The sequence below is a fragment of the Salvelinus fontinalis genome, unplaced genomic scaffold (assembly GCF_029448725.1).
Source record: "Salvelinus fontinalis isolate EN_2023a unplaced genomic scaffold, ASM2944872v1 scaffold_0191, whole genome shotgun sequence".
NCBI lineage: Eukaryota > Metazoa > Chordata > Actinopteri > Salmoniformes > Salmonidae > Salvelinus > Salvelinus fontinalis.
In genome coordinates, this window is record NW_026600400.1 from 221947 (window position 1) to 238788 (window position 16842).

The 16842-nt window shown below is 40.5% G+C and overlaps 2 protein-coding genes across 2 annotated transcripts in view; one reads left to right on the forward strand and one right to left on the reverse strand.

Annotated features, from left to right (window-relative positions):
• Positions 1-8465, forward strand: part of card11 (caspase recruitment domain family, member 11) — a 140091-nt gene extending 131626 nt beyond the window's left edge. Inside the window, exons 25-27 of the mRNA XM_055912603.1 lie at positions 4132-4256; positions 7330-7445; positions 7715-8465. Coding sequence (XP_055768578.1) covers positions 4132-4256; positions 7330-7445; positions 7715-7919 — 446 coding nt within the window. The 3' untranslated portion in view covers positions 7920-8465. The remainder of the gene's footprint in view (positions 1-4131; positions 4257-7329; positions 7446-7714) is intronic.
• Positions 1-16842, reverse strand: part of chst12a (carbohydrate (chondroitin 4) sulfotransferase 12a) — a 121077-nt gene that overhangs the window by 76106 nt on the left and 28129 nt on the right. The window lies entirely within an intron of this gene.

Genomic DNA, 16842 nt, shown 5'->3' on the forward strand with positions numbered 1-16842 from the left:
ATGTCCTAACTAAATGTATTTAGTTATATTAATGAAGGTAGTTTATTCCAGATGTCCTAACTAAATGTATTTAGTTATATTAATGAAGGTAGTGTGTTCCAGATGTCCTAACTAAATGTATTTAGTTATATTAATGAAGGTAGTTTATTCCAGATGTCCTAACTAAATGTATTTAGTTATATTAATGAAGGTAGTTTATTCCAGATGTCCTAACTAAATGTATTTAGTTATATTAATGAAGGTAGTCTGTTCCAGATGTCCTAACTAAATGTATTTAGTTATATTAATGAAGGTAGTTTATTCCAGATGTCCTAACTAAATGTATTTAGTTATATTAATGAAGGTAGTTTATTCCAGATGTCCTAACTAAATGTATTTAGTTATATTAATGAAGGTAGTTTATTCCAGATGTCCTAACTAAATGTATTTAGTTATATTAATGAAGGTAGTTTATTCCAGATGTCCTAACTAAATGTATTTAGTTATATTAATGAAGGTAGTCTGTTCCAGATGTCCTAACTAAATGTATTTAGTTATATTAATGAAGGTAGTTTATTCCAGATGTCCTAACTAAATGTATTTAGTTATATTAATGAAGGTAGTTTATTCCAGATGTCCTAACTAAATGTATTTAGTTATATTAATGAAGGTAGTTTGTTCCAGATGTCCTAACTAAATGTATTTAGTTATATTAATGAAGGTAGTTTATTCCAGATGTCCTAACTAAATGTATTTAGTTATATTAATGAAGGTAGTTTATTCCAGATGTCCTAACTAAATGTATTTAGTTATATTAATGAAGGTAGTTTGTTCCAGATGTCCTAACTAAATGTATTTAGTTATATTAATGAAGGTAGTTTGTTCCAGATGTCCTAACTAAATGTATTTAGTTATATTAATGAAGGTAGTTTATTCCAGATGTCCTAACTAAATGTATTTAGTTATATTAATGAAGGTAGTTTGTTCCAGATGTCCTAACTAAATGTATTTAGTTATATTAATGAAGGTAGTTTATTCCAGATGTCCTAACTAAATGTATTTAGTTATATTAATGAAGGTAGTTTATTCCAGATGTCCTAACTAAATGTATTTAGTTATATTAATGAAGGTAGTTTGTTCCAGATGTCCTAACTAAATGTATTTAGTTATATTAATGAAGGTAGTTTGTTCCAGATGTCCTAACTAAATGTATTTAGTTATATTAATGAAGGTAGTTTATTCCAGATGTCCTAACTAAATGTATTTAGTTATATTAATGAAGGTAGTTTATTCCAGATGTCCTAACTAAATGTATTTAGTTATATTAATGAAGGTAGTGTGTTCCAGATGTCCTAACTAAATGTATTTAGTTATATTAATGAAGGTAGTCTGTTCCAGATGTCCTAACTAAATGTATTTAGTTATATTAATGAAGGTAGTTTATTCCAGATGTCCTAACTAAATGTATTTAGTTATATTAATGAAGGTAGTTTATTCCAGATGTCCTAACTAAATGTATTTAGTTATATTAATGAAGGTAGTTTATTCCAGATGTCCTAACTAAATGTATTTAGTTATATTAATGAAGGTAGTTTATTCCAGATGTCCTAACTAAATGTATTTAGTTATATTAATGAAGGTAGTTTATTCCAGATGTCCTAACTAAATGTATTTAGTTATATTAATGAAGGTAGTTTATTCCAGATGTCCTAACTAAATGTATTTAGTTATATTAATGAAGGTAGTTTATTCCAGATGTCCTAACTAAATGTATTTAGTTATATTAATGAAGGTAGTTTATTCCAGATGTCCTAACTAAATGTATTTAGTTATATTAATGAAGGTAGTTTATTCCAGATGTCCTAACTAAATGTATTTAGTTATATTAATGAAGGTAGTTTATTCCAGATGTCCTAACTAAATGTATTTAGTTATATTAATGAAGGTAGTTTATTCCAGATGTCCTAACTAAATGTATTTAGTTATATTAATGAAGGTAGTTTATTCCAGATGTCCTAACTAAATGTATTTAGTTATATTAATGAAGGTAGTCTGTTCCAGATGTCCTAACTAAATGTATTTAGTTATATTAATGAAGGTAGTTTATTCCAGATGTCCTAACTAAATGTATTTAGTTATATTAATGAAGGTAGTTTATTCCAGATGTCCTAACTAAATGTATTTAGTTATATTAATGAAGGTAGTTTATTCCAGATGTCCTAACTAAATGTATTTAGTTATATTAATGAAGGTAGTTTATTCCAGATGTCCTAACTAAATGTATTTAGTTATATTAATGAAGGTAGTCTATTCCAGATGTCCTAACTAAATGTATTTAGTTATATTAATGAAGGTAGTTTATTCCAGATGTCCTAACTAAATGTATTTAGTTATATTAATGAAGGTAGTTTATTCCAGATGTCCTAACTAAATGTATTTAGTTATATTAATGAAGGTAGTTTATTCCAGATGTCCTAACTAAATGTATTTAGTTATATTAATGAAGGTAGTTTATTCCAGATGTCCTAACTAAATGTATTTAGTTATATTAATGAAGGTAGTTTATTCCAGATGTCCTAACTAAATGTATTTAGTTATATTAATGAAGGTAGTTTATTCCAGATGTCCTAACTAAATGTATTTAGTTATATTAATGAAGGTAGTTTATTCCAGATGTCCTAACTAAATGTATTTAGTTATATTAATGAAGGTAGTTTATTCCAGATGTCCTAACTAAATGTATTTAGTTATATTAATGAAGGTAGTTTATTCCAGATGTCCTAACTAAATGTATTTAGTTATATTAATGAAGGTAGTCTGTTCCAGATGTCCTAACTAAATGTATTTAGTTATATTAATGAAGGTAGTTTATTCCAGATGTCCTAACTAAATGTATTTAGTTATATTAATGAAGGTAGTTTATTCCAGATGTCCTAACTAAATGTATTTAGTTATATTAATGAAGGTAGTCTGTTCCAGATGTCCTAACTAAATGTATTTAGTTATATTAATGAAGGTAGTTTATTCCAGATGTCCTAACTAAATGTATTTAGTTATATTAATGAAGGTAGTTTATTCCAGATGTCCTAACTAAATGTATTTAGTTATATTAATGAAGGTAGTCTGTTCCAGATGTCCTAACTAAATGTATTTAGTTATATTAATGAAGGTAGTTTATTCCAGATGTCCTAACTAAATGTATTTAGTTATATTAATGAAGGTAGTGTGTTCCAGATGTCCTAACTAAATGTATTTAGTTATATTAATGAAGGTAGTTTATTCCAGATGTCCTAACTAAATGTATTTAGTTATATTAATGAAGGTAGTTTATTCCAGATGTCCTAACTAAATGTATTTAGTTATATTAATGAAGGTAGTCTGTTCCAGATGTCCTAACTAAATGTATTTAGTTATATTAATGAAGGTAGTTTATTCCAGATGTCCTAACTAAATGTATTTAGTTATATTAATGAAGGTAGTTTATTCCAGATGTCCTAACTAAATGTATTTAGTTATATTAATGAAGGTAGTCTGTTCCAGATGTCCTAACTAAATGTATTTAGTTATATTAATGAAGGTAGTTTATTCCAGATGTCCTAACTAAATGTATTTAGTTATATTAATGAAGGTAGTTTATTCCAGATGTCCTAACTAAATGTATTTAGTTATATTAATGAAGGTAGTCTGTTCCAGATGTCCTAACTAAATGTATTTAGTTATATTAATGAAGGTAGTTTATTCCAGATGTCCTAACTAAATGTATTTAGTTATATTAATGAAGGTAGTTTATTCCAGATGTCCTAACTAAATGTATTTAGTTATATTAATGAAGGTAGTCTGTTCCAGATGTCCTAACTAAATGTATTTAGTTATATTAATGAAGGTAGTTTATTCCAGATGTCCTAACTAAATGTATTTAGTTATATTAATGAAGGTAGTTTATTCCAGATGTCCTAACTAAATGTATTTAGTTATATTAATGAAGGTAGTCTGTTCCAGATGTCCTAACTAAATGTATTTAGTTATATTAATGAAGGTAGTTTATTCCAGATGTCCTAACTAAATGTATTTAGTTATATTAATGAAGGTAGTTTATTCCAGATGTCCTAACTAAATGTATTTAGTTATATTAATGAAGGTAGTCTGTTCCAGATGTCCTAACTAAAGAAGAGTTCTTAATGAGACAGAGGATTGACCCCATCATCTCCTCCAGAGAGAAAAACCCCAACACCTACGAGGTTGTCTCTCCTGAGAACATAGAGGCCGTCGCTGCAAAGGTACAGACTAGTTTACATCTCTCCTGAGAACATAGAGGCCGTCGCTGCAAAGGTACAGACTAGTTTACATCTCTCCTGAGAACATAGAGGCCGTCGCTGCAAAGGTACAGACTAGTTTACATCTCTCCTGAGAACATAGAGGCCGTCGCTGCAAAGGTACATACTAGTTTACATCTCTCCTGAGAACATAGAGGCCGTCGCTGCAAAGGTACAGACTAGTTTACATCTCTCCTGAGAACATAGAGGCCGTCGCTGCAAAGGTACATACTAGTTTACATCTCTCCTGAGAACATAGAGGCCGTCGCTGCAAAGGTACAGACTAGTTTACATCTCTCCTGAGAACATAGAGGCCGTCGCTGCAAAGGTACAGACTAGTTTACATCTCTCCTGAGAACATAGAGGCCGTCGCTGCAAAGGTACAGACTAGTTTACATCTCTCCTGAGAACATAGAGGCCGTCGCCGCAAAGGTACAGACTAGTTTACATCTCTCCTGAGAACATAGAGGCCGTCGCTGCAAAGGTACAGACTAGTTTACATCTCTCCTGAGAACATAGAGGCCGTCGCTGCAAAGGTACATACTAGTTTACATCTCTCCTGAGAACATAGAGGCCGTCGCTGCAAAGGTACAGACTAGTTTACATCTCTCCTGAGAACATAGCGGCCGTCGCTGCAAAGGTACATACTAGTTTACATCTCTCCTGAGAACATAGAGGCCGTCGCTGCAAAGGTACAGACTAGTTTACATCTCTCCTGAGAACATAGCGGCCGTCGCTGCAAAGGTACATACTAGTTTACATCTCTCCTGAGAACATAGAGGCCGTCGCTGCAAAGGTACAGACTAGTTTACATCTCTCCTGAGAACATAGAGGCCGTCGCTGCAAAGGTACATACTAGTTTACATCTCTCCTGAGAACATAGAGGCCGTCGCTGCAAAGGTACAGACTAGTTTACATCTCTCCTGAGAACATAGCGGCCGTCGCTGCAAAGGTACATACTAGTTTACATCTCTCCTGAGAACATAGAGGCCGTCGCTGCAAAGGTACATACTAGTTTACATCTCTCCTGAGAACATAGCGGCCGTCGCTGCAAAGGTACATACTAGTTTACATCTCTCCTGAGAACATAGAGGCCGTCGCTGCAAAGGTACATACTAGTTTACATCTCTCCTGAGAACATAGAGGCCGTCGCTGCAAAGGTACATACTAGTTTACATCTCTCCTGAGAACATAGAGGCCGTCGCTGCAAAGGTACAGACTAGTTTACATCTCTCCTGAGAACATAGAGGCCGTCGCTGTAAAGGTACAGACTAGTTTAAATCTCTCCTGAGAACATAGAGGCCGTCGCTGCAAAGGTACATACTAGTTTTACATCTTGCCTTTTTGTAGAACCTTTATTTTAGCAGGGAGTCCCATTGAGACCAAGGCCTCTTTTCCAATACAACGTAATAAAACCATATTAAAAGCAATTTAAAAAGCAGACACATTCCTCTACAATGAGGTCCTCCATTCTAAAGAGCGACTGCATTTAAACAAAAAGCAACAAATCCCCGAAGTGTAAATGGGATCCTTTTGGTCATAAAGTCTTGTGGTAATAGCGTTTTGAACATCCGTGCGTCACAACGGGTAAATTAATGTTGGGTTTTGATTTGACGATGTTCATTTGCCCACTAACATGGGGTGAACAGCTGTCGCTCTCTACCTAATAGCATAGAGAGTGAGACAGACCTGCCCAGCAGCTCCAACTTTGTTTACATAAGACAACACGTCGCAAATTTTTTTAACTTGAGAAATACTGCACCAAACACCTTAGTTAGATGTACAATTTTGCAACTAAAACATCCTTGGCAAAAACAGATTTTTTAAATTGTCTTAGATTAATTCTGGGGATTTTTTTGAGTGAAATAGGCTTCTGCGTCTACAGTGGCTCAAGGGGGACAAACATCATTAACCAAACGCAGAATCGGTCATGAAAACTCCAAGTCTGAAATCTTGCTTTTCTAATGAACAACAGAAAAACACACGTGCCAATCGGTTGTTCAGTAGTTTAACAACTTGAACTGCCCTGGAGCATCTGCAATAACATCTGCTAAACATGTGTATGCGACCAACATGTTTAATTTGTTTTAATTTGATAATTCCATACACGGGTGCAAAAAAACAAAGCAGATTCCCCTAATTCTGTCGTTAACCATCCCTGTGATCAGGTCTGGTGACTCCTAATTTAACAATGCAGTAAGGTATGGAGGAAGTTTTCACAAGAGGGCTTTCTAAACAAAAACATTGAATCAAGTCAAATCAATACAACAAGTGTAGACTACCAGCCAATGTACAGAACAAACAGCTATATTTATATTTACCATGTCCTTGTTCAGCCACAATTGAAGTACATTTTGAAGCTTAGAAAAGATCTAAGCTGAGTGTTGATTGAAGATTCAGAAATGTCCACTAGACAGTTTAGAGATCAGGAGATCATTACTCGGGGGTCGCCACCTTTCTAGAGAGGGAGCACATGGTCAGCCTTCCAGAAACCTGAGTGACTAGACCGTTTAGAGATCAGGAGATCATTACTCAGTGGTCGCCACCTTTCTAGAGAGGGAGCACATGGTCAGCCTTCCAGAAACCTGAGTGACTAGACCGTTTAGAGATCAGGAGATCATTACTCAGTGGTCGCCACCTTTCTAGAGAGGGAGCACATGGGCAGCCTTCCAGAAACCTGAGTGACTAGACCGTTTAGAGATCAGGAGATCATTACTCAGTGGTCGCCACCTTTCTAGAGAGGGAGCACATGGGCAGCCTTCCAGAAACCTGAGTGACTAGACCGTTTAGAGATCAGGAGATCATTACTCAGGGGTCGCCACCTTTCTAGAGAGGGAGCACATGGGAAGCCTTCCAGAAACCTGTGGATTTAAATCAGTGTATTTTACTATTTTCAAATACATTCCAATACTTTCCAAGTTTATTTCCAGGTACATTCCAATATTCAACTTCTTGTTCAATTTGTTCATTTGGAAATGTATGTGAATGTAATTGAGATATTTGAAATAGTATTTGAACCCAGGTCTGTTGTGTGCAGGGTAAACACTGTTTGATGGAGGCTGACGTGAGCTGTGTTAAAGACCTGCTGAGGAGAGAGATCTACCCAATCATCATCCACATCAAGATCTGTGACAAGAACATCAGGAAGCTAAGGTACTCTGACCTCTAACCCCTGACCTCTGTCTCCAACAGGAAGCTGCCCCTGCGTGTGGACAGTGAGGAGGAGTTTGTCAGAGTGTGTCGGAGCAGAGAGAGAGAGCTGGAGAGTGTTCCTAACCCCTGACCTCTGTCTCCAACAGGAAGCTGCCCCTGCGTGTGGACAGTGAGGAGGAGTTTGTCAGAGTGTGTCGGAGCAGAGAGAGAGAGAGCTGGAGAGGGTTCCTAACCCCTCACCTCTAACCCCTGACCTCTGTCTCCAACAGGAAGCTGCCTCTTCGTGTGGACAGTGAGGAGGAGTTTGTCAGAGTGTGTCGGAGCAGAGAGAGAGAGCTGGAGAGTGTTCCGTGTCTCTATGCGTGTCTGGAGCCTGAGGAATGGGCTGGGCCTGATGACCTCATCAGAGTGGTGAAAGACAGAATCCAGGAGGAACAGAGGAAGACTGTCTGGGTGGAGCAAGACCTGCTGTAACGCACACAGAGGAATGCACACCTCACACACACACACACACACACACACACACACACACACACACACACACACACACACACACACACACACACACACACACACACACACACACACACACACACACACACACACACACACACACACACACACACACACACACACACACTGCAAGATGGCGACGCTGGGTAGGGCATGCATTTTGCAGGCTGCCTCTCAACTTTGCTATTTAATGTGTATTTCATGTGTTTTTAATGTATAGTCAATGTATATTTCTGTGTAATTCCTCACTTTTGTTTGCTCTGCTAAATTGACTATATTTTTTATTCCATTGAGCTAATTTGTATTATTCTTAACGTATTTACTCCTATTTTTATTATGTCACATAATAGTTGGGAGTCCCCTTAGGGGCGGCGCACAATTGGCCCAGCGTCGTCCTGGTTTGGCCGGAGTACGCCGTCATTGTAAATAACAGTTTGTTCTTAACCGACTTGCCTAGTTAAGTAAAGATTAAATAAAATAAAAAATACTAAATTGTTGATGGGTGAACCTGTGGTCAGCATCTCATTATTATGTCACATTGTTGATAGGTGAACCTGTCGTAAGCTCTCAGATCACGTGGACTGGGATATGTTCCGGGTAGCCTCAGACCATAACATTGATGTATACGCTGACTCGGTGAGCGAGTTTATTAGCAAGTGCATCGGTGATGTGGTACCCATGGCGACTATTAAAACCTTCCCCAACCAGAAACCGTGAATTGATGGCAGCATTCGTGCAAAACTGAAAGCGCACGAACCACTGCTTTTAATAATGGCAAGGCGACCGGAAACATGACCGAATACAAACAGTGTAGCTATTCGTTCTATTCTGTTCTGTTCTACTCTATTCGGTCCTATTCTATTCTGTTCTACTCTCTTCTGCTGTGTTATATTCTATTATGTTCTATTCTATTGTACTCTATAATATTCTGTTCTACTCTATTCTATTGTACTCTATTGTATTCTGTTCTACTATATTATATTCTGTTCTACTCTATTATATTCTGTTCTATTCTATTGTCACCTTTATTTAACCAGGTAGACCAGATCACCTTTATTTAACCAGGTAGACCAGATCACCTTTATTTAACCAGGTAGACCAGATCACCTTTATTTAACCAGGTAGACCAGATCACCTTTATTTAACCAGGTAGACCAGATCACCTTTATTTAACCAGGTAGACCAGATCACCTTCATTTAACCAGGTCGGCCAGTTGAGAACAAGTTCTCATTTACAACTGCGACCTGGCCAAGATAAAGCATAGCAATTCGACACAAACAACACAGAGTTACACATGGAATAATACAGTAGAAAAGTCTATATACAGTGAGTGCAAATGAGGTAAGATAAGGGAGTTAAAGCAATAAATAGGCCATGGTGGTGAAGTAATTACAATATAGTAATTAAACACTGGAATGGTAGATGTGCAGAAGATGAATGTGCAAGTAGAGATACTGGGGTACAAAGGAGCAAGATAAATAAATAAATATAGTATGGGGATGAGGTAGCTGTTTACAGATGGGCTGTGTACAGGTGCAGTGATCTGTGAGCTGCTCTGACAGCTGGTGCTTAAAGCTAGTGAGGGAGATATGAGTCTCCAGCTTCAGTGATTTTTGCAGTTCGTTCCAGTCATTGGCAGCAGAGAACTGGACGGAAAGGCGACCAAAGGAGGTGTTGGCTTTGGGGATGACCAGTGAAATATACCTGCTGGAGCGTGTGCTACGAGTTGGTGCTGCTATGGTGACCAGTGAGCTGATGTAACAGTATAACTTTAGACCGTCCCCTCGCCCCGACACGGGCGCGAACCAGGGACCCTCTGCACACATCAACAACAGTCACCCACGAAGCGTCGTTACCCATCGCTCCACAAAAGCCGCGGCTCTTGCAGAGCAAGGGGAAACACTACTTCTAGGTTTCAGAGCAAGTGACGCAACTGATTGAAACGCTATTAGCGCGTACCCGCTAACTAGCTAGCCATTTCACATCCGTTACACTCACCCCCCTTTCGAAAAAATACATATCTACTCACATTGATGTCTTTTTACAAATTAACTGCACCCCTGATATGTCTCATTCTACTGTGTGGGAGTTGTTAAAAGCATATCTAAGGGGACAAATTATTTCATACACAGCGTATGACAACAAACAGCGCACCAAATGCTTATCGGAGCCATCTCAACTCATTCTGGATGTGGACAACAGATATGCCTCTTCTACCACTCCTGAACTCTACAAAGAGAGACTGCTACACCAATCAGAATTTGACAATCTTCCCATCAAAGAAACGGAGCAGCTTCTGTTTAAGTCGAGGCAGACATTTTGTGAACACGGAGAGAAAGCTGCCAAGTTGTTATCTCACCAGCTTCTGTTTAAGTCGAGGCAGACATTTTGTGAACACGGAGAGAAAGCTGGCAAGTTGTTATCTCACCAGCTTCTGTTTAAGTCGAGGCAGACATTTTGTGAACACGGAGAGTAAGCTGGCAAGTTGTTATCTCACCAGCTTGGACAATCCACTGCTAGCAGCATCAGACCTGATGTCGCAGCTGATTTAACTTCTACCAATCCCAAAGAAATCAACAATCAATTTAAGCAATTCTACTCTGCTCTTTACACGTCAGAGGCTCTTCCTGACACATCTCGTATGCATTTCTAGACAGTCTGGACATCCCCGTCTCAATTCAGATGAGCAAACCAACATGGATGCCTCTAAGTGATGATGAAGCTACTCTGGCCATCCAGTCCATGCAGACCGGTAAAGCTCCTGGGCCTGATGGCTTCTGTTGAGTTTTATAAAGCATTCTCCTCTAAATGATCCTCTATCCTCAGCTCAATGTACAATGAAATCCTTTCTAGTCAGAAACTGTCACAGACAATTACCCAGGCGACTATTTCAGTTTTGCTTAAAAAAGACCAGAATCCCCTTTTGTGCTGCGATTTATAAAATTCTCACTAAGGTCCTCCCGCACCGTTTAGAGACAGTGATGTCTAATATAATTAACTCTGACCAAACCGGATTTATCTCAGGTAGGTAATCTTTCTATAATATGCACCGGCTATTTAATGTTCTTTATTCTGCCCACTCAACTCTACAGCCAGAGGTCGTCACCTCTCTTGTTGCTGAAAAGGCTTTGACCGGGTTGAGTGGGAATGTCCATTTACAGTACTAGAGATTTGGGTTTGGCCTGTCATTCCTTTCCTGGATTAAGTTTTGTACTCGTCCCCAGTGGCTTCTGTTCGCTCCAACAATGCTACCTCCAGCTACTTCCCTCTCCACAGGGGGACCAGGCAGGGTTGTTGTGTATCCCCTTTCCTATTTGATATGGCTACTGAGCCTCTTGCTATCGCCCTGCGGGCGGAGGAGAGGATTAAGGGAATATTAAGGGGCAACATAACTTACACCAAATGAAGTTGGAAATGTAGCTGAATACAAACAGTGTAGCTATTCGTTCTATTCTGTTCTGTTCCAGTTGTTTGAAATCTTTGAAAGTTAAACAGATTACCGACCATTTAGAATCCCACTGTACCGTCTCCACTATGCAATCCGGTTTCCGAGCTGGTCATGGGTGCACCTCAGCCACACTCAAGGTCCTAAACGATATCATAACCGCCATCGATAAAAGACAGTACTGTGCAGCCGTCTTCATCGACCTGGCCAAGGCTTTCGACTCTGTCAATCACTGCATTCTTATCGGCAGACTCGATAGCTTTGGTTTCTCAAGTGACTGCTTCGCCTGGTTCACCAACTACTTCTCTGATAGAGTTCAGCGTGTCAAATCGGAGGGCCTGTTGTCCGGACCTCTGGCAGTCTCTATGGGGGTTCCACAGGGTTCAATTCTCAGGCAGACTCTTTTTTCTGTATATATCAATGATGTTGCTCTTGCTGCTGGTGATTCTCTGATCCACCTCTATGCAGACGACACCATTCTGTATACTTCTGGCCCCTCTTTGGACACTGTGTTAACTAACCTCCAAACGAGCTTCAATGCCATACAACACTCCTTCCGTGGCCTCCAACTGCTATTTTAATGCTAGTAAAACTAAATGCATGTCTTCAACCGATTGTTGCCCGCACCCGCCCGCCCAGCTAGCATCACTACTCTGGACGGTTCTGACTTAGAATATGTCACTACAAATACCTAGGTGTCTGGTTAGACTGTAAACTCTCCTTCCAGACTCACATTAAGCATCTCCAATCCAAAATCAAATGTAGAATCGGCTTCCTATTTCGCAACAAAGCCTCCTTCACTCATGCTGCCAAACATACCCTCGTAAAACTGACTATCCTACCGATCCTTGACCTCGGCGATGTAATTTACAAAATAGCCTCCAACACTCTACTCAACAAACTGGATGCAGTCTATCACAGTGCCATCCGTTTTGTCACCAAAGCCCCATATACTACCCACCACTGCGACCTGTATGCTCTCGTTGGCTGGCCCTCACTACATATTCATCGCCAAACCCACTGGCTCTAGGTCATCTATAAGTCTTTGCTAGGTAAAGCCCCGCCTTATCTCAGCTCACTTGCCACCATAGCAACACCCACGCTCCAGCAGGTATATCTCACTGGTCATCCCCAAAGCCAACACTACCTTTGGCTGCCTTTCCTTCCAGTTCCCTGCTGCCAATGACTGGAAAGAATTGCAAAAATCACTGAAGCTGGAGTCTTATATCTCCCTCTCTAACTTTAAGCATCAGCTGTCAGAGCAGCTTACCGATCACTGTACCTGTACACAGCCCATCTGTAAATAGCACACCCAACTACCTCCTCCCCATATTGTTATTGATCCTCTTGCTCTTTTGCACCCCCGTATCTCTACTTGCACATCATCATCTGCACATCTATCACTCCAGTGTTAATGCTAAATTATAATTATTTCACCTCTACGGCCTATTTATTGCCTTACCTCCGTACTCTTCTATATTTGCACTCGCTGTACATAGCTTTTTCTATTGTGTTACTGACTGTACGTTTGTTTATGTGTAACTCTGTGTTGTTGTTTTTGTAGCACTGCTTTGCTTTATCTTGGCCAGGTCACAGTTGTAAATGAGAACTTGTTCTCAACTAGCCTACCTGGTTAAATAAAGGTGAAATAAAATAAAATAAAAATAGTAATCTCTTCCCAGCGTCACAGATTGGCATTCCAGTTCTGACATAGGAACGGTCTGGTGTTTTTTTGTGACCTATTTGTTGACAACACATTCGTCTCATTCGATACTCTGAGGGTTGACCATAATATTCCCTATACCCACTTTTTTAGATACCTGCAAACTCGCAGCTTTGCCCAAAAAACGTTTCCCTTCATTTCCACTCGAGCCTAAGTGACCAGTCGAGAGGTGCTTATATCTTAACCCTTATCTGAAGGTTTAAGATTATACGACATAATACAGGACATTAATCTGCCATCCTTTGCAAATACAAAATCTGCATGGGAGCAAGACATAGGTGGCGAGCTACCCGATGATATATGGCAACAAAGTTTTGAGCACATCATCATGTTGCATAAGGCATGGGCTTATTCAGTTTAAGGGTTTGCACCGTCTCCATTACTCAAATGACAGATTGGCAAAAATATACCCATATGTAGACCCCAAGTGTTTGATATGCCACCAGTCCAGCAACTGTGGGAGACATGTTTTGGTCATGCCAATCTTTGAGTGGCCTCTGGTACCCCATTTTTGAGGCATTCTCACATTTGTGTAATACAACTGTTAGCCCCAACCAGGTCACTGCCATTTTTGGGGTACCTCCCCTAGACCAGAATGCTACCTCGCTGCTAGCTCACCGCCTGGTCCTCTTCCACTGGAAGTCTGCAAACCGCCCTCCTTTATGCAGTGGGTTAAGGAGGTGATGTCATCTCTGCCTCTGGAGAAGTTCACTGTTGCATGGGTCCCGACAAAAGTTAGACTTAACCTTAGGCTGACCCCTCCTGTCTCAGCCTCCAGTATTTATGCTGCAGTAGCTTATGTGTCGGGGGGCTAAGGTCAGTCTGTTATATCTGGAGTACTTCTCCTGTCTTATCCGGTGTCCTGTGTGAATTTAAGTATGCTCTCTAATTCTCTCTCTCTCTCGGAGGACCTGAGCCCTAGGACCATGCCTCAGAACCACCTGGCCTGATGACTCCTTGTTGTCCCCAGTCCACCTGGCCGTGCTGCTGCTCCAGTTTCAACTGTTCTGCCTGCGGCTATGGAACCCTGACCTGTTCACCGGACGTGCTACATGTCCAAGACCTGCTGTTTTCAACTCTCTAGAGACAGCAGGAGCGGTAGAGATACTCTTAATGATCGGCTATGAAAAGCCAACTGACATTTACTCCTGAGGTGCTGACTTGTTGCACCCGCGACAACTACTGTGATTATTATTATTTGACCATGCTGGTCATTTATGAACATTCAGATATAAGAGATGTTGAATCTTGGCCATGTTCTGTTATAATCTCCACCCGGCACAGCTAGAAGAGGACTGGCCACCCCTCATAGCCTGGTTCCTCTCTAGGTTTCTTCCTAGGTTTTGGCCTTTCTAGGGAGTTTTTCCTAGCCAACGTGCTTCTACACCTGCATTGCTTGCTGTTTGGGGTTTTAGGCTGGGTTTCTGTACAGCACTTTGAGATATCAGCTGATGTAAGAAGGGCTATATAAATACATTTGATTTGATTTTGAACCTGGTCCCCATTAATACAATACGTGGAAAGCCTGTCTTTAACTTAGTGTAACTTGCATATTTTGGTAAGCAGTCATGTCTGTTCTAGTGGCCAATTGTGTTAAGAATTTTTCCCCCCATTGTTTTTGTTTCTATTACTGTTTGTTACTTTCCTATTTCACTTTTATAGATGCCTTGGTGGGTGGTTTGGAGGGAGGGAGGGAGGGGATGGATGGATGCCTTGGTGGGTGGGTGGTTTGGAGGGAGGGTTGGAGGGAGGGAGTGGAGTGGTGGGTGGTTTGGAGGGAGGGTTGGAGGGAGGGAGTGGAGTGGTGGGTGGTTTGGAGGGAGGGTTGGAGGGAGGGGATGGAGGGTTGGAGGGAGGGTTGGAGGGTTGGAGGGAGGGGGTGGAGGGTTGGAGGGAGAGAGTGGAGGGTTGGAGGGAGGGAGTGGAGGGTTGGAGGGAGGGGATGGAGGGTTGGAGGGAGGGGGTGGAGCGTTGGAGGGAGGGGATGGAGGGTTGGAGGGAGAGAGTGGAGGGTTGGAGGGAGGGAGTGGAGGGTTGGAGGGAGGGGATGGATGGTTGGAGGGAGGGAGTAGAGGGTTGGAGGGAGGGGATGGAGGGTTGGAGGGAGGGGGTGGATGGTTGGAGGGAGGGGTGGAGGGTTGGAGGGAGGGGATGGATGGATGCCTTGGTGGGTGGGTGGGTTGGAGGGAGGGAGTGGAGTGGTGGGTGGTTTGGAGGGAGAGGATGGAGGGTTGGAGGGAGGGGATGGAGGGTTGGAGGGAGGGGATGGATGGATGGTAGAATGAGGGTGGTTTGGAGGGAGTGGAGGGGGTGGGGTTGTACTGATTTTGTTGTTATATCTGAAAAACTATATATAAAGATAAATAAAAAAAAATAGAAATTAGGAACAGAGTAACACCAGCATATGATGAGGGTAAAAGTGTGTTTATGTGTTTGTGTGTTGAATTAATGGATGGACCCACTCATCACCAGTCTAACACCAAAGGATCCATATGTGGCAACTGGCTTTAACAAGTCAGGGTTAGAGGTCAGGGGGCAGGGTGATAACTCAGCAGCAGACTTGGTTCATGCCTTATTTTATATTTCTCACATGATATCCTGATGAAACATGCATCATTCTGAAATACAATAAAACTAGAATACTGAAATCAAGACATGGACTAATGTTAGTTATTCTGTATAGAAGAGAAACATGATGATTCTGCTCTGAGGGATTCTAGAACAACATGATGATTCTGCTCTGAGGGATTCTAGAACAACATGATGATTCTGCTCTGAGGGATTCTAGAACAACATGATGATTCTGCTCTGAGGGACTCTAGTACAACATGATGATTCTGCTCTGAGGGATTCTAGAACAACATGATGATTCTGCTCTGAGGGATTCTAGAACAACATGATGATTCTGCTCTGAGGGATTCTAGAACAACATGATGATTCTGCTCTGAGGGATTCTAGAACAACATGATGATTCTGCTCTGAGGGATTCTAGAACAACATGATGATTCTGCTCTGAGGGATCCTAGAACAACATGATGATTCTGCTCTGAGGGATTCTAGAACAACATGATGATTCTGCTCTGAGGGATTCTAGAACAACATGATGATTCTGCTCTGAGGGATTCTAGAACAACATGATGATTCTGCTCTGAGGGACTCTAGAACAACATTATGATTCTGCTCTGAGGGACTCTAGAACAACATGATGATTCTGCTCTGAGGGATTCTAGAACAACATGATGATTCTGCTCTGAGGGATTCTAGAACAACATGATGATTCTGCTCTGAGGGATTCTAGAACAACATGATGATTCTGCTCTGAGGGATTCTAGAACAACATGATGATTCTGCTCTGAGGGATTCTAGAACAACATGATGATTCTGCTCTGAGGGATTCTAGAACAACATGATGATTCTGCTCTGAGGGATTCTAGAACAACATGATGATTCTGCTCTGAGGGATTCTAGAACAACATGATGATTCTGCTCTGAGGGACTCTAGAACAACATGATGATTCTGCTCTGAGGGATTCTAGAACAACATGATGATTCTGCTCTGAGGGATTCTAGAACAACATGATGATTCTGCTCTGAGGGACTCTAGAACAACATGATGATTCTGCTCTGAGGGACTCTAGAACAACATGATGATTCTGCTCTGAGGGATTCTAGAACAACATGATGATTCTGCTCTGAGGGATTCTAGAACAACATG